The 24714-nt window shown below is 46.3% G+C and overlaps 1 protein-coding gene across 3 annotated transcripts in view; it reads left to right on the top strand.

Moving 5' to 3' along the window:
• The window catches only part of ATL3 (atlastin GTPase 3), an 81315-nt gene extending 61093 nt beyond the window's left edge, over positions 1-20222 (top strand). For all 3 annotated transcript variants that reach the window (XM_073554546.1, XM_073554547.1, XM_073554548.1), the window contains 7 exons: positions 10723-10815; positions 11313-11451; positions 12363-12490; positions 13607-13663; positions 13752-13823; positions 15560-15991; positions 17556-20222. In XM_073554546.1, coding sequence (XP_073410647.1) covers positions 10723-10815; positions 11313-11451; positions 12363-12490; positions 13607-13663; positions 13752-13823; positions 15560-15991; positions 17556-17639 — 1005 coding nt within the window. In that variant the 3' untranslated portion in view covers positions 17640-20222. The remainder of the gene's footprint in view (positions 1-10722; positions 10816-11312; positions 11452-12362; positions 12491-13606; positions 13664-13751; positions 13824-15559; positions 15992-17555) is intronic.
• The last annotated feature ends 4492 nt before the right edge of the window (positions 20223-24714 follow it).

Raw genomic sequence — 24714 nt, 5'->3', positions numbered from 1 at the left:
AAAAAGTTTTGTCTTACATTGCTGACTCAGCCTCCAGCTCTATCGCCTCCTCTTCTTCAGTTGTAAAAAGTAAAAGCACTGAGTCGTCATTGGAGGCTCATGTTCATGAACCACACCTTTCCTTGTGTCCTTCACCCCAACCAAGATTGAAGGATGACGCAGGCCATACTACTGATTACTCCATGGAGCTGTTTTCACATACCATGCCTGGATTATCAAGTGAAATGGTGAATTACCCAGGCCAAGATGAATCTGACATGGAGTGCACTGATGCACAGCCGCTGATGGATGATTCTGCTGGTACATTCACTCAGAGCACTACATTGTCCTCGCAGTGTACAGAGCCAGATTCTGACCCTGATGAGACTCAGGTGCCCCTTCCCGCACACTATACCACCATACACGGTGACACAGAGGAAGGTGCACATGACATAGAAGAGGAGGTGATGGATGACCCAGTTGTTGACCCAGATTGGCATCCATTGGGGGAAGAGGGTGCTGCTTCCAATAGCTCAGATGAGGAGCATCCACAGCAGACATCGACATCGCAACAGCTGTTATCTGGCAGGCCCGGAGCACTCCAAAGACAGGTTCCAAACATCAAAAGAGTTGGTGGACAGCTTGTCCAGAGGGTCAAAAGATCACAGCGTGCTAGGCCGCAAAATGTCTGCCAAAGTAGGAAGAGTGCAGTGTGGCACTTTTTTGAACAAAATCCTCATGATCAGGCCAAGGTTATCTGTAAGAAGTGCGCAAAGACCTTTAGCCGAGGGAAAAATCTGAAAAATTTGAATACCAGTTGCATGCTTAGACATTTAACCAGCATGCACTTGCAAGCGTGGACACAACACCAAACCTCAAGTGCCACATGTGCAACTGATCACAACGAAGGTAGTCAGCAACGCTACATTGTTTCTCCCACTGTAAGCCCACCGGTTAGCACAGCAGCAAATGTTGAGGTGTCGTTGCAAGACCACAGCAGTCAGGGAATCCCACTGTTATATCAACGAAAGACTGATTCTAGGCCATCAGAAAGAACACCAACTCCATCACCATCATCAACCCTCTCTCAGTCCGCCCTGTCCACCGCTACTTCCACCATATCCAGCTCTCAAGTCCAGCTCACCCTCCCAGACACTATGAGTAGGTCAAGAAAGTACTCAGTCTCTCATCCGCGTACACTGGGTTTGAATGCCCACATTGCCAAACTAATCTCGTTTGAGATGATGCCCTTTCGGTTGGTGGAAAGCACAGCTTTCCGCGAACTCATGGCCTATGCAGTACCACGCTATGACCTACCCAGTCGCCACTTCTTCTCTCGCAAAGCCATCCCAGCCCTCCACCATCATGTGAAAGACCGCATTGTCCATGCACTCAAGCAGTCAGTGAGCGGAAAGGTGCACCTCACAACTGATGCATGGTCCAGTCGGCATGGCCAGGGCCGTTACGTGTCCATCACTGCGCACTGGGTTAATGTGGTGGATGCAGGGTCCACAGGGGACAGCGGTGGTGGGACAGTGCTGCCTAGCCCACGGTATAGGAAACAGTTGGCTGTAGGCGTTCGACCCTCCTCCTCCTCCAGAAGCGAAAGCTCGTCCACAGAGCGCAGTCGTACGAGCACTCCATCTGCAGCTGCCACTGTTGCACACGATGTGTCCCCCTATCGAGCAGCTAGTGGAAAGCGTCAGCAGGCTGTGTTGCAGATGATGTGTTTGGGCGTCAGACACACCGCCGAGGTGCTGGCCGAGTACTTGAAGCGACAAACTGAGTCATGGCTGGGCAGTGTACATCTTGAGGCAGGCAAGGTAGTTAGTGATAACGGCCGTAATTTTGTGGCAGCCATAGCCCTTTCAAAACTCAGCCACATACCTTGCTTGGCTCACACCTTGAACCTGGTGGTGCAGTGCTTCCTCAAAAATTATCCGGAGTTAGCAGCCCTGCTCCAGAAGGTGCGAAGACTGTGCGCGCACATCCGCCGGTCGCCTGTACACTCCGTTCGTATGCAGAAGCTGCAGCGATTGCTCCACCTTCCCAACCACCGCCTCATTATCGACATTGCAACAAGGTGGAACTCCACCCTGCACATGGTGGAGCGGCTGTGCGAGCAGAGGCAGGCCATAATACATTTGTGGGAGGATACACGGCCAGGCACTTTGAGAGCAGACATGGAGTTGACAGGTGTGCAGTGGTCGAAGCTGAAAGACCTTTGTAAAGTCCTTCAGTGTTTTGAGGAATGCACACGGCTGGTAAGCGCAGACGACGCCATCCTAAGCATGAGCATCCCACTTATGCGTCTGCTCATGCAAACTTTGACGCACCTTAAGGAGCAGGCGTCTGCAGCCAATGTTGATGAGGAGGAAGAGGAGGAGGGAATCCTTGATGACATTCAGCCATTGTCTGCTCAGGGACCTCTCCTGGACGAGGTGGAGGAAGAAGAGGAGGAGGAGGAGGATGATGGGGATGATTACTTAGGGGAGGAGGATGCATCTCGTTGGGCAAGTGAAAATGTTGGCGTGGCAAGGTCTGGTACAGGGTTTGTGCGTGACTGGAGGGATGTGGATTTGCCAGAAAGTGCTCCTCCAACCAGCACTCGCAGTGCATCATTGACACCGGGAACATTGGCCCACATGTCAGATTATGCCTTGCGGATCCTAAAAAGGGACCCCCGCATTGCCAAAATGATGAACGATGACGACTACTGGTTGGCCAGCATCCTGGATCCACGCTATAAAGGCAAATTACAAAACATCATGCCACAGGAGAACCTTGACCTAATATTGGCTAATAAACAAGCAACTCTGGTAAATCGGTTGCTTGAGGCATTCCCAGCACACAGCAGCGGTGATGGTTCTCACACGAGCCGTACGGGCCGGGGGCAGCTTGGCAGAGGTGTTCGTGGTGCACACAGCAGAAGTGGCGTTGGAGACAGGGGTTTCATGACAATGTTGTGGACTGATTTTTCAAATACCGCTCACACAACTGGTAATACTGCATCGATGGAAAGTGACAGGAGACAGCAGTTGTCAACTATGGTTACAAACTACTTTTCCTCCCATATCGATGTTCTCCCACACAGGTCATTCCCCTTTGACTATTGGGCCGCTAAACTGGACACCTGGCCTGAATTGGCACAATATGCCTTACAGGAGCTCGCTTGCCCAGCTGCAAGTGTGCTATCGGAAAGAGTCTTCAGTGCAGCTGGATCAATCCTGACAGAAAAAAGGACCTGTCTGTCAACCCAAAATGTGGATGATCTAACCTTCATTAAAATGAACCACGCATGGGTTTCCAAGGATTTTGTCCCACCTTCCCCTGATGACACATAGGGTGACAGAAAAATGGCTTGCTTTGGTCCACCTCTTCCTGGTACTTCACCTATTTCGCCTTTTGCATCAGCTGAATGTCCAACATCAACATATGCCACTTTCTAAAACTCCCTAACTGTGCTACCTCCCCCCCCATGGCCGGGGTCACCACCTACCGCACGACACCGTGCGAGTGCCGTTGCCCTGGACAGGTGGGTAGGCCGACTCTTGGGTGCGGGCACTGGCACAGGGTCCCTCATAGTGCAATCAAGTGTCTCTGACGGTGGTGGTGCACACCCGCCGTCAGACACACCGCTGTACTATGAGGGGCCCAGTGCCAGTACCGACGCCCACGAGTGGGCCCCCCTTGCTTGGGCAGGGCCCCAGCATTTGCAATCTTTACCTCTCCCTGCTCCACCGCTGTGTAATCTGGGCTGTCAAATCCATACTGTGCCTGACACCGTCTGAGCCTGCCTCCTGAGACATATATTTTGAATGTGTACGCTATCCATACATGTTATCCAGGGATACGGTACCCTTTCTAACCTTTGTGCAATCACGTGCAATCCATACTGGGCCTAACACCGTCTGAGCTTGCCTCCTGAGACATATATTTTGAATGTGTACGCTATCCATACATGTTATCCAGGGATACGGTACCCTTTCTAACCTTTGTGCAATCACGTGCAATCCATACTGGGCCTAACACCGTCTGAGCCTGCCTCCTGAGACATATATTTTGAATGTGTACGCTATCCATACATGTTATCCAGGGATACGGTACCCTTTCTAACCTTTGTGCAATCACATGCAATCCATACTGGGCCTAACACCGTCTGAGCCTGCCTCCTGAGACATATATTTTGAATGTGTACGCTATCCATACATGTTATCCAGGGATACGGTACCCTTTCTAATCTTTGTGCAATCACGTGCAATCCATACTGGGCCTAACACCGTCTGAGCCTGCCTCCTGAGACATATATTTTGAATGTGTACGCTATCCATACATGTTATCCAGGGATACGGTACCCTTTCTCACCTTTGTGCAATCACGTGTAATCCATACTGGGCGTGAGAACGGCTGGCGAGCTGTTAAGCAAGCTACAGCACCTGTCCAGACAAGTACAGGGATTCCCTAGCGAGGAGACTTATTTGATTGTTTTCAATGTTGGGACAGCAATTTTTGGGGAGCACTATACTCTGGAGAATGATAGATGGGGCCCACCATACACTGGAACATTCCAAAGGTGGACATCAGACACTGGAGCAGCATTTACAGGGCCCATTATACACTAGAGCATTAGAAATGGGGCCCATTATGTTTGGAGCATTATTTGGGCCCATAACACAGTGGAGCTTCATCCATGGGGACCAACATATACTGTAGCATTATGTGGAGCTCATCATATACTGTTTCAAACATTATATGGGACCAATGATTCTGTATGGAGAAATAGATGGGCCTCGTCATGAGATGTAAAAAGTGAGGTATTTTTCATTGTACTATACCGCTATTTCTCTGCCGTATCGGAGCATGATGAGTTGTGGTATGTGTTAAAGGGGCGCTCTTTCGCCCAGGGCACATGAAAACCTGCAGCCAGCCCTCCCCCCCCCCACAGCTTTAGCCAAATAACCCCCATTTTTCAGTGCGTAACTTGTATTATGAAGTTAATTAAGGTTGACAAGCTTAAGAAAGAAGAATTGATGCTTTTGGCATTCAAATGGGCACTGTAGGTGTGTTTCCTGTCCTCCTCTCACTGCCGACTTTTATTCCCCATTGACTTACATTGGGTTTCGTGTTTCGGGACGACCCCGACTTTTCCCTATAATCGGACGATCTTGCTCGACCCGACTTTTGGAAAAGTCGGGTTTCACGAAACGAAACGCGACCCTAAAAAACCAAAAGTCGCTCAACTCTAGGTATGACGATAAAGCATTGTTTTTTGCTTTTTTTTTTTTTTTTTAAAGTGGTTAGCTAGTGGAACAGTTTTATAGGGTGGGTCGTTACGGACGCGGTGATACTAAATATGTGCATTTTTATCTTTTTTTTTTATTTACAAAATAATTTATTGGGGAATTTTTTTTTATTTATTTTGGGATTTTTTATAAATTATTTTTACACTTGTTTTTTTTTTTATTTTATTATATTGTCCCAGGTGGGGACATCACTATAAGGTGTCAGATCGCTGATATGACAGTTTGGACCTCACTCTCAGCAGGCACTGGGAAAGCTGCCTCTCTGCAGGCCCCTGAAGGCCCCCACGGTCATATTGGATCCGGGGACCTGCAGAGAGGAGACACGTCGCTCCGAGGGTCACAGGGAAGCATGGAGGGAGCCCCCTCCCTGCGCGCTTCTCTCCTATGCCCCCTGTACACTGCGATCATATTTTATCGCAGTGTGCCAGGGGTTAATGTGTCGGGGGCAGTCCGTAACCGCGCCTTACACATAGTGCCGTGTGTCAGCTGACACCCGGCCGCGATCAGCGGTGCTCCCCACGGGGGGCGCCACTGATCGCTGTGACGTACTATCCCATCCTTGGGAATTAAGTCCCAGGGCACATGGACGGGATAGTACGTCATATGTCAGAAAGGGGTTAAGTGTTCCCTTTATTTTTTTGAGCAGTGTACACAGTGCCTTGCGAAAGTATTCGGCCGCCTGGAAATTTTCAACCTTTTCCCACATATCATGCTTCAAACATAAAGATACCAAATATAAATTTTTGGTTAAGAATCAACAACAAGTGGGACACAATTGTGAAGTTGAACGAAATTTATTGGTTATTTTAAATTTTTGTGGAAATTCAAAAACTGAAAAGTGGGGCGTGCAATATTATTCAGCCCTTTTAACTTAATACTTTGTTGCGCCACCTTTTTCTGCGATTACAGCTGCAAGTCGCTTGGGGTATGTCTCTATCAGTTTTGTACATCGAGAGACTGAAATTCTTGCCCATTCTTCCTTGGCAAACAGCTCGACCTCAGTGAGGTTTGATGGAGATCGTCTGTGAACAGCAGTTTTCAGCTCTTTCCACAGATTCTCGATTGGATTTAGGTCTGGACTTTGACTTGGCCATTCTAACACCTAGATACGTTTATTTGTGAACCATTCCATTGTAGATGTAGCTTTATGTTTGGGATCATTGTCTTGTTGGAAGACAAATCTCCGTCCCAGTCTCCGGCCTTTTGCAGACTCCAACAGGTTTTCTTCAAGAATGGTCCTGTATTTGGCTCCATCCATCTTCCCATCAATTTTAACCATCTTTCCTGTCCCTGCTGAAGAAAAGCAGGCCCAAACCATGATGCTGCCACCACCATATTGGACAGTGGGGATGGTGTGTTCAGGGTGATGAGCTGTATTGCTTTTACGCCAAACATATCGTTTGGCATTGTTGCCAAAAAGTTTGATTTTGGTTTCATCTGACCAGAGCACCTTACACCAAACATGTGGAAGGTCTCCCAGGTGGCTTGTTGCAAACTTTAAACAACACTTTTTATGGATAACTTTGAGAAATGGCTTTCTTCTTGCCACTCTTCCATAGAGGCCAGATTTGTGCAGTGTACGACTGACTGTTGTCCTATGGACACTCTGTCCCACCTCAGCTGTAGATCTCTGCAGTTCATCCAGAGTGATCATGGGCCTCTTGGCTGCATCTCTGATCAGTCTTCTCCTTGTTTGAGATGAAAGTTTAGAGGGACGGCCGGGTCTTGGTAAATTTGCAGTGGTATGATACTCCTTCCATTTCAATATGATCGCTTGCACAGTGCTCCTTGGGATGTTTAAAGTTTTGGAAATCATTTTGTATCCAAATCCGGCTTTAAACTTCTCCACAACAGTATCACGGACCTGCCTGTTGTGTTCCTTGGTCTTCATGATGCTCTCTGTGCATCAAACAGAACCCTGAGACTATCACAGAGCAGGTACATTTATACGGAGATTTGATTACACACAGGTGGATTAAAATTTATCATCATTAGTCATTTAGGACAACATTGGATCAGAGATCCACAATGAACTTCTGGAGTGAGTTTGCTGCACTGAAAGTAAAGGGGCCGAATAATATCGCACGCCCCACTTTTCAGTTTTTGAATTTCCACAAAAATTTAAAATAACCAATAAATTTCGTTCAACTTCACAATTGGTTTCCACTTGTTGTTGATTCTTCACTAAAAATTTACATTTGGTATGTTTATGTTTGAAGCATGATATGTGGGAAAAGATGAATTCCTAATTGAAGAATGCCTAGGAGACAGCTTCAAATATAAATCATCCAAACAAGAGCAAATAGAAGCCAAGTCTAAAATACACCAATTTTATTATAATTTTGTAAAAAATTTTTTTTTTTTTTTTTTTTTTAACATTAAATATGAATAAGGAATTTTCTCATAAGAAAGTGAGGACACTACAGCAAGAAAATGCCGCACCATAGCGGTAAAAAGCATGATTAACTGATGGTAAAAGGACATCCCAAAAAAGATACATACATAAATTAAAAATATATGCCAAAATATATACAAAATAGCTGACTATGCAAAAAATTTGGGTTTGTTTCCAAATATGCGTCTAAATCTTTGTGGATTAAAGTAAGGCTATGTGCCCATGTTAGCGTTTTAAACCTGACACAAAACCGGACTCCTTCCCAGAAAATGCGCTTTTTTGCGTGATTTCTGCAGGTTTTTTGTGCGGTTATTTTCGCTGTTTTCCCGCGATTTTCGCGAGCGGAATTCAAGCACTTTCCAAGCGATCTGAAGCATTGCTTGGAAAGTGATTGACAGGTTGGTCACACTCGTCAAACATAGTGTTTGACAAGTGTGACCAATTTTTTACTATTGAGGCCGCCTATGCGGCATCAATAGTAAGAAAATGTAAAAAATGATAACAAAAATAAAAAATCGTGATATTCTCCGCTTCCGACGTTCCGCGCAGCGTCTCAGGCCTCAGCGATGCTCCCGTTCCCAGTAATGCCTTGCGAGACCTTTGATGACATGAGGTTACTGTAGCGGTCTCGCGTGACCTCACGTCATCACAGGTCCTTGCTGCAAGGCATTACTGGGAACGGGAGTTGGCGGGAGGGTCGGTAAGGCTACGCGGGACACCGGAAGGTGAATATAACCCGATTTTATTTATTTATTTATTTTTACAGGAATATGGTACCCATGGCCTGGAGGACAGTCTCCTCACCTCCAGACCGTGGGTACCATCCGCACTTGAGCCGCTCACTTTGCGCCTGGTGGGCATAGCCACATGCGGGAAGTAAGCGGATCTCATGCATTCCTATGGGTGCGGAATCACTGCAATTCTTTGCGGAATCTCGGCGATTCCGCAAAAAGAATGAGCATGCGGCTGAAAAAAACGCAGCATTAGCACAGCATGTGCGGAATGCCATAGGAATGCATGGGGTGCGTTCTGTGTGAGTTTTTTAAGCGTTTTTGCACCGAACATCGCGGCAAAAACGCTTAAAAAACTGAACGTGGGCACACAGCCTAAAAGATACCATAACAGTATTCAATATATTTAATATTGGAAGATCAAACCGTGAAAAGAGTGCAAATGAATATTTAAACAATTAGGACATCATGTAGAGGTAATTGCACTAGCACCACAGCACTGAATGAAATGGTCCTAAAGGTACTGTCACACTAAGCGATATCGCTAGCAATATCGCTATAACTTGTGACGTTATAGCGATATTGCTAGCGACATCGCTGTGTCTGATACTTACCTACGACCCGCTCCCCCGCTGGTTATCGCTGATCGCGCGAGAACGTTCAGGACCGCTTCTCGTCGTCAGCTTCCTGCGGCGCTTCCTGTGGAGAGACGAGCATGGAGCCGGGCGGGAGGACGCAGGATCGCCTAGTGTGACAGGTAAGTAGCGACCCCCGTCCCCAGCGATGTCGCTGGTGAGATCTGCCTGTGTGGCAGCTCACTAGCGACCACTTAGCGATGTACCAGCGATCCTGACCGCGTCATATCGCTGGTCGGGATCGCTGGTACATCGCTAAGTGTGACAGTACCTTTACTTCCATACCGGGGATCCCTTTAAGAGAGGCCTGGCGTCAGAACCAAAGTGCTGGATGGATTTGCCCTGACTTCCATACCAATGATCCCTTTAAGAGAGGCCTGGGGTCAGAATCGGAGCGCTGAGGGATTTGCCTTAACTTCCATACCGGAGATCCATTTAAGAGAGGCCTGGGGTCAGAACCACAGCGCAGAGTGGATTTGTCCTCACTTCTGTACCGGGGATCCCTTTAAGAGGGGCCTAGGGTCAGAAACAGAGTGCTTATTGGAATTGCCCTAACTTCCATACCATTGATCCCTTTAAGAGACGCTAGGGTCAGAACCACAGCGCTGAGTGGAACGGTCCTAATTCCATACCGGGGATCGGTTTAAGAGAGGCCTAGGGTCAAAACCAAAGCGCTGGATGGATTTGCCCTGACTTCCATACCAATGATCCCTTTAAGAGAGGCCTGAGGTCAGAATCCGTTTAAGAGGGAAGATGTGACTATGAGATGGAGGATGTGTGATGGGGATATGGGCACGGGAGGGGGGATTCCTTTCTATCATGTCCTCTCTGCTCCTATCTGGGGGGCAGACAATGGCTGGGAGCTTATGTTTCCGGAGATGCTAGATTTCTCCCGCCATATCAGTATCTGCTGAGGTGTTGTGGAGTGGGAAAACTGTTGCTCATAGCAACCAATCACAGCTCAGCTTCTTTTAAACAGCGCTGGTGTAATGAAAGATGCTTCATGATTGGATGGTACACACACACATTCAATTTTATATATATAGATGTCCTTTCATTGGAACCAAGGAGGCAGTAGAAAGGTGAAAAAAGATATCCAGAATGTCCAGGTTCTACGTCATCTTGGTTGTCATCTTGTTGTCTAGGATACATATAATAAAATCTGCCATTGAACCCCTAGCCTTATGCATTGCTTTCACGCTTGATTTATAAGACTATTATGCACTAGAATATTTTTTTAATCTACTTTTTATACCGTTTTTTGCATATATGAGAAGTGAAAGCAATTGTGCTAGAAGGAATTTCACATCTGCAACATATATAACTATTAACTCCATATATGCAGCTATGCAAGACCATTTACCTTAGTAAAAAACGTTGTTTTAATTTTTATTTCCTAAATCAATATACGTGAAATTAAGTAACTATCTAATCAGAAAAATTTTCTTCTTTCTCTGCCAAAATTGATCAGTCATTATTAAAATTTCATTTCTAAGGTAAAATCTGTATTCAGTGAGGACAGATTTTTCCATTACTGAGTTAGGAGATGACAGTTGATGCTAATAAAGCTCTATGTAGACGGCAGGTAGAGCTCCTTCCTCCTTCTCTCTCAGTGACCCCATCCCTTTTTTTTTTTTTTTTAACAACCAATTGATGTTGTTTGTTAATTATTCTTTCAGACTTTGATGTTTTTGGTTCGCGATTGGAGCTTTCCCTATGAGTATCCTTATGGAGCTGAGGGAGGTGATAAGTTTCTAGAAAAGAGATTGCGGGTAAGTTTTGATATATCTTTGAAGGAATGATTTTGCCTGCTTTCCTCCCATGCTGTACTTATTTAAAACAAATTATTTAGCCTTTAGAGAGTTTTCTTATTTTTGTAAATCAATAGTACACGGGACAATAAGAAACTTTGTAATCTATTTATCAGGGAAATCTTCTTTCTCCTTCTGGACTGATCATTCACATTTCATGGATAAAATCTGTCTTCAGTGAATTCAGATTTTCCCATTACTGATGTAGGAGATGACAGTTGGTTCTTGTAAAGTTCTATGGAGGAGCTAGAAGCAGACACCGACATTCTGCTGCAAGTTCTCATGAAATAACCTTCTTATACTTGGCACTAAATATCAGTCAGGATCAGTGAGACATTTTCATTTTTATATCCCTCCAATAAAGTGTCACAAATGAGACTGTCATTTAACGGAGTGGGGGGGGGGAGGGTGCTGCATTATCACTATTTTTTGGTTTGTATCCTAATATTTCCCAACAGGTAAAGGAGCATCAGCATGAAGAGATCCAGAATGTACGTAAGCACATTCACTCCTGCTTCACCAATGTCAACTGTTTCCTTCTTCCACACCCTGGACTCAAGGTCGCAACTAGTCCTCAATTTGATGGCCGCCTGAAAGGTTGGTAAAAATTTCTATTAACTGCATGTTACTCTTTCATTAAGCATTGTATGGGAAAGAGGAACATATCATCACACAATGCTGATGTCAATGAGAAGATGCAATAGCATTAAGATCCCCATACATATTAGGGTGCTGTCTCCTATGTTCGGTGCCCCCGTTGGGGCTTACGTTCAAACCCCTCGCAAACCAAGATCTGGGCATATGCGCTGCCGGGGCTATTAACTATAATACTGCAGACTGAATCAATTTCCGCTCTGCTGTGCATCATTTTCAGGCGTATATGTCTTCTAGAGGCTGACACTCAGACCCAATTTACTACGTTGGGGTGTCCACCTCCAGTAGGCTTAGATCCAAAAATGTTGCACGGCAGAGAGCACGGTGACTCCATTGTAATCAAAGGCCCCATCAGCGCATACATCTGACCCCCATAAGCACTGATCGTGGCGAATAGCGCAGTGTGAAGGCATTTTTTAGGTGAACGTCAGCTGGACCCACCGATATCAGTGCACTGAACTGACAGTCTAATATGTAAGGTGGGCTCCTGACTCTCACCAGATAGATGATTTCGAGGAGATTAGGATTCTTCATGTCCGATTCTGGACTAATGATACTTTTTTCCTGGTTGAATAAGAGCAGTTTGTCTGCCGCTCTTATAAAGAACAGAGGAGCGCTCCTTGATATGGAGGAGTCGGGAGACATGGCTGCCAGCCAAACTATCATTCAGCTGACAGCTATCTACTCTGTATAAGGCCCACTTAGGAATATTGTGGGTCTGCTTAAAAAAAAATTGGGGCAAATTTTTCTAAATAAAATTTGAGTTGCATGTCAAGAGGCAGGACACATGGCAATGTAAAGGTGATAAAACGATAGCCCATGTTTCATTTAATTTTCTTTTTTTTTTTTCTTAGACATTGCTCCGGAGTTCACCGAACAGCTCATTGAACTGGTTCCTCTTGTTCTTGACCCCCAAAGCCTGATGGAAAAAGAGATCAATGGTGCAAAAGTCACCTGCAGAGGACTTCTGGAGTATTTTAAGGTTAATTTTTTTTTTTAACCTGGCAAAATGTTATCTTATCCTGTGCTTTTTAATTACATATTGGTTGTGAAAGCCTGTCGGCATAAACCGAAGTCCGTCTATATTACTTGATAAGTTATTAATTATGATGAAGTGCTGGGTCTGTCGTGTGGTGGATTCATACTGTGCCCAACAGACTTACAATGGCTTCATCGGGTTGTTTGACGCAGCACCAGCACTGCATGCTGCAGCACTCTTGCAATTAAAAGTGTCAGAAATTGTCATGATCCCAGTGCAGGTTTTGACCTGCACACCTGGGGTTAATGATTGTGGCGTCTCTTTGGTTCTGGGAGAGCTTCTTAAACCTCTGGGAAGCTCCAATCCCTGTCAGTTATACTTTTGCCTTTAGCTGAGTGTGGTGACCTCTGGGTGCCTGTGCCTGTTTGTTGTTATAGCTTGTTTATATGGTTCTGACCCGGTTCTGTTTCCCGTTGTGAGTTTGCCTGTTGATTCTGTACTGCACTTCCATCTCTGTGTATGACTCTTTGCCTGTGATCTGACTACTCTCTGCTCGCCCCTCTTGTACCTTGCAGCTATCTCTGTGTATGACTCATTGGCTACGTCCTGACTATCCTCCCTGTCTATGCCCCTTGGTAACTTTGTCTCGCAGTTACCCTGCTAGGAGTTCTCTTGCAGCTCCTAGCTCTCTGGAGTTTAGGCCACGCCCCTAGCAGTCACGTGCTTCAGGTCCTGCTGCTCTGAAGTACGCATCTACTCAGCTGCTGCCCGCTCCACAGGTATCTTTGAACACAGTTCGTTTTACTCAGGACACACGCACTTGCTCAGTGAGCAACTTCAGTGTGGTGTTCCTGACACAAATGAGACAGAAAGCTGATTTTAACACTGGAGTAAAAATTATACCCAAACTCACCTTTAGGCTAAGTTCAGACGATCGTTGTAAAACTTGGTCTAATCTCGTCCCCAAACTGCAGACATAACCGGCTCCATGTGCCCGTTGGTATTAGAGAACATTTTTATTTTCAGACTATTTTGTGGTTGCTCAGTTGTAATAACTTACTGTAAGAATGACGCTTTTGGATTAGTAACCTGATGATCTTTTTCTTTTTTTTAAATAAGGCTTACATAAAGATTTATCAAGGCGAAGATTTACCCCATCCCAAATCCATGCTGCAGGTATGAGTGACGTCGTAGCGCTTGCCACATTCACACCGGTTCCTTCCATGTTCTCCTGTGCTTTAAAAACTTTCCTCTCTCTTCTTAGGCAACTGCAGAAGCCAATAACCTGGCCGCCGTGGCCTCGGCTAAGGATTTATACAACAGCAGTATGGAGAAAGTGAGTGGATTTGGACGTTTTCTTAAGTGCCATCTGAAAAGACTGTATCTTGGTTGACTTGATTTGTGCAAATGAGTCGCCAAGCCATTTTTTTGTAATTTTTTTTTTTGCTCTATTCTGAATGATTTTGCAAAAACAATGTAAAGATATTATACTTACGGTTTAGACCCCCCCAATTTAGTTCCAACACTCTTCCCAGGTCCGCCGCTGGTCTACGCGCTTGCTGCAGTTAGTCACTGGCTTTAGCTCTGAAATGTTGGTCACTAGAGTTGAGCAGGATGCTGTGAATGGTCTGCCTGTGCCATCCCTCTTCTGATCAGTCCTGCACCTCAATGTAATAATGCCGCAGAGGCCTGCTAATTAGAAAAGGCTTCGGTGATGTTGCAGGGGTTTGCACTGTTCTGGTCCGGCGTCCATAGACTACCAATATGACTGCTTGTCCATGGTCCTGTGAATCGCTTTGCTCAGTATTGGTCACCATTCCATAGCTGGTTGGGTTGGTTAAAAAATAGCAAAAAAAAACACACTTTGCAGCATCTCTACCCATATGCTCACTGAAAAAGTTTGTCCCTCCTTTAAAAGTTATCACCTGTACATACAATCTAGCTGATAACTTGCTGATCTACGTGGATGGACCTCTGAGATCATGACTGTTTTCAGAACGGGGGCCGTACTGAAAGGAGTGGGGGCTAGGTGTGCGCATCACTGCTCTTTTATTCTCTATGGGACTGCGGGGAAAAGTCAAACCCCCTCTATCTCTGACAGAGAATAAATGGAGCAGTGATGCACACATCTAGCCACCGCTCCATTCAGATAGTGCTTTGTGATGGTCGGACCCCCACCAATAAACTAGTTATCCCCTTTCCCAATGATGAGTAATAACTTGTAAAGATGGGAATAACTTTTTATGTTTATTTGCCCTGATAGAACACATCAGAAGGGTTTGTCCGAATTCTAAACTGTAAAAGGTGACCGCAGAAGGGTATGTTCACACGTGGTGTTTTTGCTGCACTTTTTAAACAGCATATTTGGTTAGTTTAATAGGCAGCATTCTACAGTCTTGGCATAATCCATGAGATTTCTGAAATCTCATGCACACACTTTTTTTTTTTTTTATGCACACAGAGTTTGTTATGCTGCATTGTCTCTACAACAGTTCTGTTAGTGTTTTTGCAGTGCCTTTCACCCATACAAATCAATGAGTAAAAATAACTGCAAAAAAAAAGCACGGAAAAAAAGTGCATTTTTTCCTGCTAACACTTTGGTTTTTAGCGCAAAAAAAATGCTCCAAAAACACAACGTGTGAACATAACCTGAGCTCGTAAGGGTACCATTACACTAAGCGAAGCACCAGCGATCCCGACAACCATACGACCTGGTCTAAGATGTCGTTAGTAAGCTGTCAAATTTACCCAATGACGCAGCAACGATCTCGGCGGGATCGCTGGTGTGTCGCTTAGTGTCACACAGCAGCGATTCTGACGACTCCCGCCTGCATCCATGATTTCTGAGTCGCTAACGAGGTCGCTCTTCAGTTTCGAACAGAGCGATGCATGCTGGCCAGCGGGACACCAGCGATCAAAAAATGGCCCAGGACATTCGAGCACGATCAGAGACATCGCAGCGGGGGGCCTGGTCGCTGCTAAGTGTCACACGTAACGAGATCGCTGGCGAGGTGAAGTACCCCTTACTCTCTTAGATTATATCTCATCATAATCATTGTTCTCTTTTAACAGATTTGTGGAGGAGAGAAGCCATATGTGTCTCCCGATGTCCTGCGGGATCGGGACACTGTTTGCAAAGACGAGGCACTGTCTTCTTTTGACCGTGCAAAGAAAATGGGAGGAGTGGAATTTAGCCGACAGTACAGAGAAGAGCTGGAGAAGAACCTCGAGGACATGTACACTGCATTCTGCAAACACAACGAAAGCAAGAACATCTTCACCGCTTTTCGGACCCCAGCGGTGCTGCTGGCCTTGGTGGCAGCATTATACATGGCCTCCGGTATCACCGGCTTTGTGGGGTTAGGAGTGATAGCCCAGTTATTAAACTGTGGAATGGGATTGATTCTCATTGCACTCCTGACTTGGGGCTACATCAAGTATTCAGGACAGTACAGAGACCTTGGGAAAGTCATAGACTCCAGTGCCGATTATGTGCTGGATCAGGTAAGGTTACTTGATTGTAACTCTGTGGTCTCTGCTTCGAAAGCCTATGACCACAATGGGATTAGGAAATTTTTGTCTTGACTAGCGATGGGCGAACGTGCTTGGATAACATCTTATCCGAGCATGCTCGAGTGTTACCTAGTATTTTGGGCGTGCTCATATATTATGTCCGAGTCCCTTGCGGCTACATGATTTGTGGCTGTTGGACAGCCTGAATACGTGGGGATTCCCTTAGAAACAGGTAATCCCTGCATGTGTTCAAGCTGTCTAACAGCCGCAAATCGTGCAGCCGCAGGGACTTGGACATAATATACTAGCACGGATAACACTCAAGCATGCTCGGATAAGACGTTATCCGACCACGTTTGCCTATCACTAGTCTTGACACAGTCCGCCATGTCTCAGCTCTTTTTATTGCTACTTTATATTTTATTCTCCTGAGGATAGAGTCACCCGTAAGGGTTGCAATAAACCTTGTGACCTTTAGCACTAATCATTTCGCTCCTTTCTACCTATGATCTATTTGAAAGCCGCTATAATACATGGCCGCATCATCGCGCACTATATCTAGGAGCCAACATCAACATTTAACACTAATGAGTAGACGAGCAATTACTTTTAATTTTAGAAAAGGGGTCTCCAAACAATTCCAGTAATGTAAAATAGCAAAGCCAGATAGTCCTCACCCTCCCCTGGTCCAGCGTTGGCAGCTCCGTTTTTTTTTTGTGCTTTGGCTGCAGCAGTGACATCACGTCAACATCTCACATCACCGCTGCAGACAATCATTGAACTTGGCTGCTCATGACATCTTTTTCAGCTTATAATGAAAAAATAATAATTTTGCAGTCCAGGATGTACAGGCCTTACATATTGCAAGGTGTGAAGTGTATTTTAACCAGTGTCCTCATATATCCCATATATGTTTAAATATTACCTCTAAAGGGTACCTGTCACCAGTTTTTTCCCATATAAAGTGTTTCCAGCACCTGTGCGTCCGCTGTACAGTCCAGTCCAATGGGCATCTCTGTTCTTGATCTGGCGCCTCCTCTCTTCTTGCTTTGTGTGGCTGACACATTCTAAGTCATCCACACAGTGTCCCTCGGCATTGCGCTCTTGCGCAAGTGCACTGCTTTGCTTTTCTGAGGGCAGCGCAAAGTATTGTAATGCACATGTGTGGGGAGAGGTCAAAGAGTGCCATGCGCACTACTATACTTTGCTTTGCCCTCGGCAAGGCAGAGAGAAATGCGCCTGCACAGGAGCGCGATGGAGGATGCTGCTTGGATGACGTAGGACGCGTCATCCACACAAAGCAAGAAGAGAGGAGGTGCAGGGTCCAGAACAGCAACGCCCATCGGACTGGATGCCCCATAGCAAAGTATAATTAAAGCTATTTTTTGTTTTATGGACATATATACAGCACTCTAGAATACTGTCACATAGGGTGTACAGGTGCTGGCCCTACTTTATATGGGAAAAACCTGGTGACAGGTTCCCTTTAAAGTTAAAAGTGATATAATTTAATGTGAATTAATGTTTTCCTTCTCTGCTTTAAATACCTCAACAGGCCACAAACCACTTGGGCAACTCTACTCGTCGCTTTACAGAACCGGCGGTCGGCGCGCCACCGGAGCGGAAGAAACAAAAGTGACGGCAGAGTGAAGTGAAGTCGCGTCTTTCCTGCCTCCAGCACAAGTCACTATCCTGAACCACAGCCATTCCAGCAGTGCCACCTAAGGCTACTTTCACACATCAGTTTTTTGCCGTCAGGCAGGATCCGGCTATTTTTAGAAAAAACGGATCCGGCATAAATTTTGGAGAACTGTAGAAACGGATCCGTTTTTTTGCTGGATCCGTCTAGCAGGTTATATCTGTTCCTGGGGGCTGGCCAATTGGATCTGAGCATGCGCAGACTTAAAAAAACCGGATCCGGTGGCTGGATCCGTCTTTTTCTGGATCCGGCGCATTCCGGCGCCCATAGACTTTCATTGTGGCAAAAAGCTGGAAGCGCCGGATCCGGCGCTTCCGGCTTTTTCGCCGGAGACAAAAAACGTTACAGTAGCCGTTTTTTCCAGACGCCGGAATGAGACAAGTTGCCGGATCCGGCAAAAAACGGATGAAACGCAATGCCATCCGGCACGATCCGGCGCTAATGCAAGTCAATGGGGAAAAACTGGATCCGGCATTGCATTTTGCCGGATCCGGTTTTACAAAAAAAAGCCGGATCGCGCCTGAAGGCAAAAAACTGATGTGTGAAAGAGGCCTAAGAATATATGATCGTGGTGCCTTCTCTATACTCTTTCCAGCCTTCACCATTAAACTTGTCCATACATTCCCTACTGAATATGGGTGGACCACATTCCCATTTCATCCAGTGACAAGTTTGGGGACACACAGTGTTTTGTATCTTATACCCCGCAATTAAAAACAGTCCAGCATGTCCTTTATGTTACCCTGTCATGCTGACTATAGTAATAAAGATAGAGTTGATGAGCTGCAGATAAGCCTGGCCTGTCCATATTAAAGGGTTTGCCCAGGAATAGAAAAACATCTCTCCACCTCACCTGTACAGTACAAGGATTGTCTGATACTGCATCTCTGCTCTATTGGAATAGACTGGGGTTGAGTTGCAGTACCACACACAACCTATCGACAGGTGTGGCGATGTTGTTTTGAAAGCAAGAAGCCATGGTTTTCTAATTTTTAGACAACCTCTTTGGACTCAAAGCGTCCAAACACTTGCATTTCTAACATCATTGTGTGATACCTATGAACAATATTCTATATATTCATATTTTATTGGGTTTAGGTAGATGGTTACTTAGTTTAGTTGGGTAGCTGCTCTTTTTTTCACCCCCTTGGTTTATATTGCTATTTCTGCATTGTTAAAGGGGCCTTATTAGCATCTTGTAAAGTGCCTTATAGTCTGTAGAGGTTGTAGAGCATAAAAAGAGTATTAGATGCATAAATTATATATATACGTGTAACGCGGAACTGTTGCCAGACACGTCTGTGTGTCCAATGGACTTGCCAATAAAAGGAGGTTTGTTACTTTAGTTCCTTAAAATAAAAATTAAAAAAAAAACAACCTGTTCCAATGCATACCAATATAGTTTGTGGGGTAGTCCTTCATATATTGCTTAGCCATATACTGCATATGAGAGTCTTAAGCCTCCCATATACATTAGATGGGTGTCGGCTGAACGATGATCTTACTGGTCTTTCGGTCGATGGTCATCTTGGCCGGCTTTCCCATACACAGGAGGGTTCGCTCAGTTAAGCGTTGCTTTGTTCTCTATGAGAAAGACCCCAACAAACTTCTCTGCAGGCAGGTTATCTCCGATAAAGAACAATGTGATCGTCAGTCTGAAATCAGACATGCCCGGTCGCCATCGCCTCCATACATATTAGAGTGCTGGCCGAACCCGTCAATATTGGCCAACATTGGTCTAATAAGTATAGGGGGGATTTAGTCTTTTACTGATAAGGGGGCACACATAACGCAGGGGCATATGGGGTAAATTTAGAGCTTTGTTCCTGTCAAGTTAGCTTTATCTTTCTTCCCTTCCATCACCAGAAACCCTTCATGAGCCCACCTTTCACAAGTTATGTTTTTTTGCTCTGAAAAATGTTATGAATTTCTAAACGGGTTCCCTTCAATTTCCTTGTCAAGTTAATAACTCTCCTCTGACTAGTATTGCAAAATAGTCTTAAACTAGCCCTGGTCCGACTCCTGCATACAATTCCTACAATATGACCCCAGTGTCTAGATTTCATGCAAACCGTGCACAGCACTTGTATTGGTGCCTTATGTTACATGTTTTCAATGAAGCGCTAATGTTTAATAAAACATATTCATATATGGTTTCTTGCGCTTTTACACTGTCATTCCTATCATTTCTGTGTGCAATCTAAAGTTTTGTCTATAACTTAAAGGATATAGTATGGGGGTATTCATGGCTATGTATGTAATACTTGGGCCTGATACATGTCTATACATGCTTATATCTGTATATATATGTATGTGATTTTGCAGAGGATATTGTATAATGAATGCTAGTTTACAACAGACTTTGCCAGACTCGACGTGCCCTCTCCCATCCAAAGTTAAAGATTCTGGAAGGTAAAAAGCTAAGTTCCAAAGCACAAAAAAATATTCTGGACCAAGTTTTCTTATTTCTGCTGCTTTTCTATCCTTTCTTTATTTTTAATAAAAGTGATTGTAACACTTTGATTAACGTGACTCTTTATATAAACTCTAATTTTTTTCCAAATATATTTAGGGGCACAAAAATGTTTCTAAAAGATGTACACAGCTGCTCACTTATAAATACCTGGATATTACTGGGATAGAAGAAAGTTAGGGTTCTCACTAGAGATGAGCGAAACGGGTCGGTCATATTCAAAAGTCGGCAACTTTCGCTGAAGTCGGGTTTCATGAAACAAAACCCGACCATAGCATGAGGTCGGCCACGAGGTCTGTGACCAGAGCGCCAAAGTCGCGTTTCAAAAGATGGTTCCAGCGCCCTTTTTCAGCCAATGATGGAGGACGCACACTGTGGGCAACGCGATGACATGGGCAGCGGTCACCACCATCTTTGAGAAGGGCATGCAAGTGATTGGCTTGCTTTGTGTGACAACCGGGAAGGTAACGTCCGAGAGTGGACCCTCTGGATCGTGACACTGGAGCTCCCGGGGGCGAGCGCGCCAGGTGGTGCCGACCCCTATACAGGGACCGTTAGGGGCAGACCCTCGGAAGACAGATACCGCGACTGCTAGGACCAAGAGGGGTGGCTCAAGGGACAAGAGAGGAGCTGGCGGAGTTTTGGATTGAATGCAGGGTACCGGACAGAGAATGGAGTCCCGGACCGAAGCACGGAGTACAGGACGGAGGTACAGAATACAGGACGGAGGTACTGGGTATAGGACTGAGGTACAGAATACAGGACTGAGGTACGGAGTACTGAGGCACGGAGTACAGGACAGAGGTACAGAATACAGGACTGAGGCACGGAGTACAGGACAGGTACAGAATACAGGACTGGGGTACAGAGTACTGGACTGAGGTACGGAGTACTGAGGCACGGAGTACAGGACAGAGGTAGAGTTGCAGGGAGAGCCCCTACAGCTTGGCCAGAATGCCGCAGGAAAAGCACACGATAATCAGGCGTCTCCTTCATCTTGGAGATGCCTGATACAGCATGTGCAGCGGTCTGATTGGTGGCCAGCGCTCTGGGCGGGCTCTGCAGGGTTAAAGAACCCGCAGAGCGCGCGCCCTAGAGCGAGCGCACGTGGACCACAGGCGCCGGGGGGACGGGAGTAAGGAGGAGGCAGCCATAGTACGGCGAGGCCAGGACGGGTGAGTGTCGGCAGCGGTGGGCACCGCCGCTGCTGGAACGTCGGCGGCTACCGTCGCAGCCGTGACACTTTGTGTGGCGTCACAGGGTCTATAAAAGGGCGTGCACGCCGACCGCCATCTTCTGCCGATCTTGGCATAGGGAGAGCTGCTGCTGATTCTGTAGGGATAGCTTTAGGCAGGGAAGAAGAACCAAAAAACTGCTTCTGCTGTTAGCGATTTCCACTTACAACACAACACTTTGTGTGCAGTGACAGGGGAGGCTCTATTTTTGTGCATCAGCTCTGTTGGTTATTAGGCTGCCTTATAAAGCTCCCTGATAGCTGCATTGCTGTTTTCAGCATCCTCAAATCTCTAGTGAGATTCAAATTCTCACCAATCCTATAGACACCCTCCACCTTGTCATACACCATCCAATTTCAGCCTGTTACATTGAGGTGTAATCTCTCCTGGGCCTGAGACAATAGTTCTGCGTCCTCAAATCGATAGTGAGATTCAAATTCTCACCAATAGTAGATACACCTACCTTGTTTTACAGTACCATATAGCTGGTGGTATTTTGGGTACATTTTCACAAAAATGAGGAAGTATGGTGGAAGACGCCATGGAACTGGGTGGGGGTTGCAAGCTGGTCCCGATGGTGGTGGTGTTGCATCTGTTGGTAGTGGCAAAAGCACAATAGCACCTAAGGCAGGAGGTGTTGACCCTGCATCATCGTCTGGCTCCACAAGGCCTCAAAGGCTCTCTTTTCTGGGAGTAGGTAAACCACTATTAAAGCCGGAGCTTCAGGAACAAGTTTTGGCTTACATTGCTGACACAGCCTCCAGCTCTCTCTCCTCCTCTTCTGAAGTTTCAAAAAATAAAAGCACTGAGTCGTCAGTGGAGGCTCCTGGTCAGGAACAATACCTTTTCTTGTGTCCTTCACCTCTTCCAAAAGTGAAGGATGTGGCAGGCCACACTACCGATTACTCCATGGAGCTCTTTTCACATACCATGCCTGGGTTAGCAAGTCAAATCGTGAATTCCCCAGTCCAAGATGAATCTGACATGGAGTGCACTGATGCACAGCCACTGCTAGATTTTTCTGCTGGTACATTCACTCAGAGCACTACATTGTCCTCGCAGTGTACTGAGGTAGAATCAGACCCTGATAAAACTCAGGTGCCCCTTCCCACATACTATTCCACCTTACACGGTGACACAGAGGAAGGTGCACATGAAATTGAAGAGGAGGTGATGGATGACCCAGTTGTTGACCCAGATTGGCATCCATTGTGGAAGAGGGTGCCGCTGCCAATAACTCAGAAGAGGAGGAGGAGGATCCGCAGCAGGCAACTACATCGCAACAGCTGTTATCTGGCAGGACCGTAGCAGTCCAAAAACGTATTACAAAAACCAAAAGAGTTGCAGGACAGCTTGGCCAGACGGTCAAATTAGCACAGCGTGCAAGGTCTCAAAATTTCTTCCATAGTTGGAAGAGTGCAGTGTGGCACTTTTTTGAACAAAATCCTAATGATCAGGCAAAAGTTATCTGTAAGAAGTGCGCAAAGACCTTTAGCCAAGGGAAAAATCTGAGAAATTTGAATACCAGTTGCATGCTGAGACATTTAACCAGCATGCACTTGCAAGTGTGGACGGACTACCAAACCTCACATACCACATGAGCACCTGCTCCGAATGAAGGTAGTCAGCAACGCTACATCACTTCCCCCACTGTAAGCCCACCGGTTAGCACACCACCACCAGCAAATGTTGAGGTGTCGCAAGGGCAAAGCAGTCATGGAATCACAATGTTATTGCTATGAAAGACTGAATCTAGGTCTTCAGCAACACCATCACCATCACCAACCCTCTCTCAGTCCGCCATGTCCACCGCTAGTTCCACCATATGCAGCTCTCAAGTCCAGCTCACCCTACCAGAGACTCTGAGTAGGACAAGAAAGTACTCATCCTCTCATCCGCATACACTGGCTTTGAACACCCACATTACCAAACTAATCTCGTTAGAGATGATGCCCTACCGGTTGTTTGAAAGCAAAGTTTTCCGCGAGCTCATGGCCTACGCAGTACCACGCTATGACCTACCCAGTCGGCACTTCTTTTCGCGAAAAGCCATCACAGCCCTCCACGTGCATGTGAAAGACCGCATTGTCCATGCACTCAAGCAATCAGTGAGTGGAAAGGTGCACCTCACAACAGATGCATGGTCCAGTAGGCATGGCCAGGGCCGTTACGTGTCCATCATTGCGCACTGGGTTAATGTGGTGGATGCAGGGTCCACAGGGGACATCGGCGGTGGGACAGCGCTGCCTAGCCCACGGTATAGGAAACAGTTGGCTGTAGGTGTTCGACCCTTCTCCAGAAGCGAAAGCTCGTCCACAGAGCTCAGTCGCACAAGCACTCCATCCGCAGCTGCCAGTATTGCACACGAGGTGTCCCATTATCGAACAGCTAGTGGTAAGCATCAACAGGCTGTGTTGAAGATGATGTGTTTGGGCGACAACAGACACACCGCGGAGGTACTGGCCGACTACTTGCAGCGACAAACTGAGTCATGGCTGGGCAGTCTACATCTCGAGGCAGGCAAGGTAGTTAGTGATAGCGGCCGGAATTTTGTGGCAGCCATAGCGCTTTCAAACCTTGAACCTGGTGGTGCAGTGCTTCCTCAATAATTATCCGTAGTTAACACCCCTGCTCCATAAGGTGCGAAGACTGTGCTCGCACATCCGCCGGTCGCCCGTACACTCCAGTCGTATGCTGAAGCTGCAGCGATTGCTTCACCTTCCCAAGCACCGCCTAATTATCTACGTTGCAACAAGGTGGAACTCGACCCTGCACATGGTTCAGAGGCTGTGCGAACAGAGGCAGGCTGTAATTCATTTGTGGGAGGATTCATGGGCAGGCAGTTTGCAGGCAGACATGGAGTTGTCTGGTGTGCAGTGGTCAAAGCTGTGAAAGACCTCTGTAAAGTCCTTCAGTGTTTTGAGGAATGCACACGGCTGGTAAGCGCAGACAACGCCATCATAAGCATGAGCATCCCACTTATGCGTCTGCTCATGCAAACTTTGACGCACCTTAAGGAGCAGGTGTCTGCATCCAAGGAGGAAGAGGAGGAGGGAAGCCTTGATGACAGTCAGCCATTGTCTGCTCAGGGAAGTCTCGTGGACGAGGAGGAGGATGCTTCTCAGGGGCAAGAAAAAATGTTGGTGTGGCAAGGTCAGGTACAGGGTTTGTGCGTGACTGGAGGGATGTTGATTTGCCAGAAAGTGCTCCTCCACCCAGCACTAGCAGCGCATCATTGACACCTGGAACATTGGCCCACATGTCTGATTATGCCTTGCAGATCCTAAAAAGGGACCCCCGCATTGCC

This window comes from Dendrobates tinctorius, unplaced genomic scaffold, assembly GCF_039654945.1.
Source record: "Dendrobates tinctorius isolate UK_male_01 unplaced genomic scaffold, ASM3965494v1 ptg000211l, whole genome shotgun sequence".
Lineage (NCBI taxonomy): Eukaryota > Metazoa > Chordata > Amphibia > Anura > Dendrobatidae > Dendrobates > Dendrobates tinctorius.
Note: the sequence above shows the minus strand (reverse complement) of the source record. Positions and strands in the feature narration are given on the sequence as shown.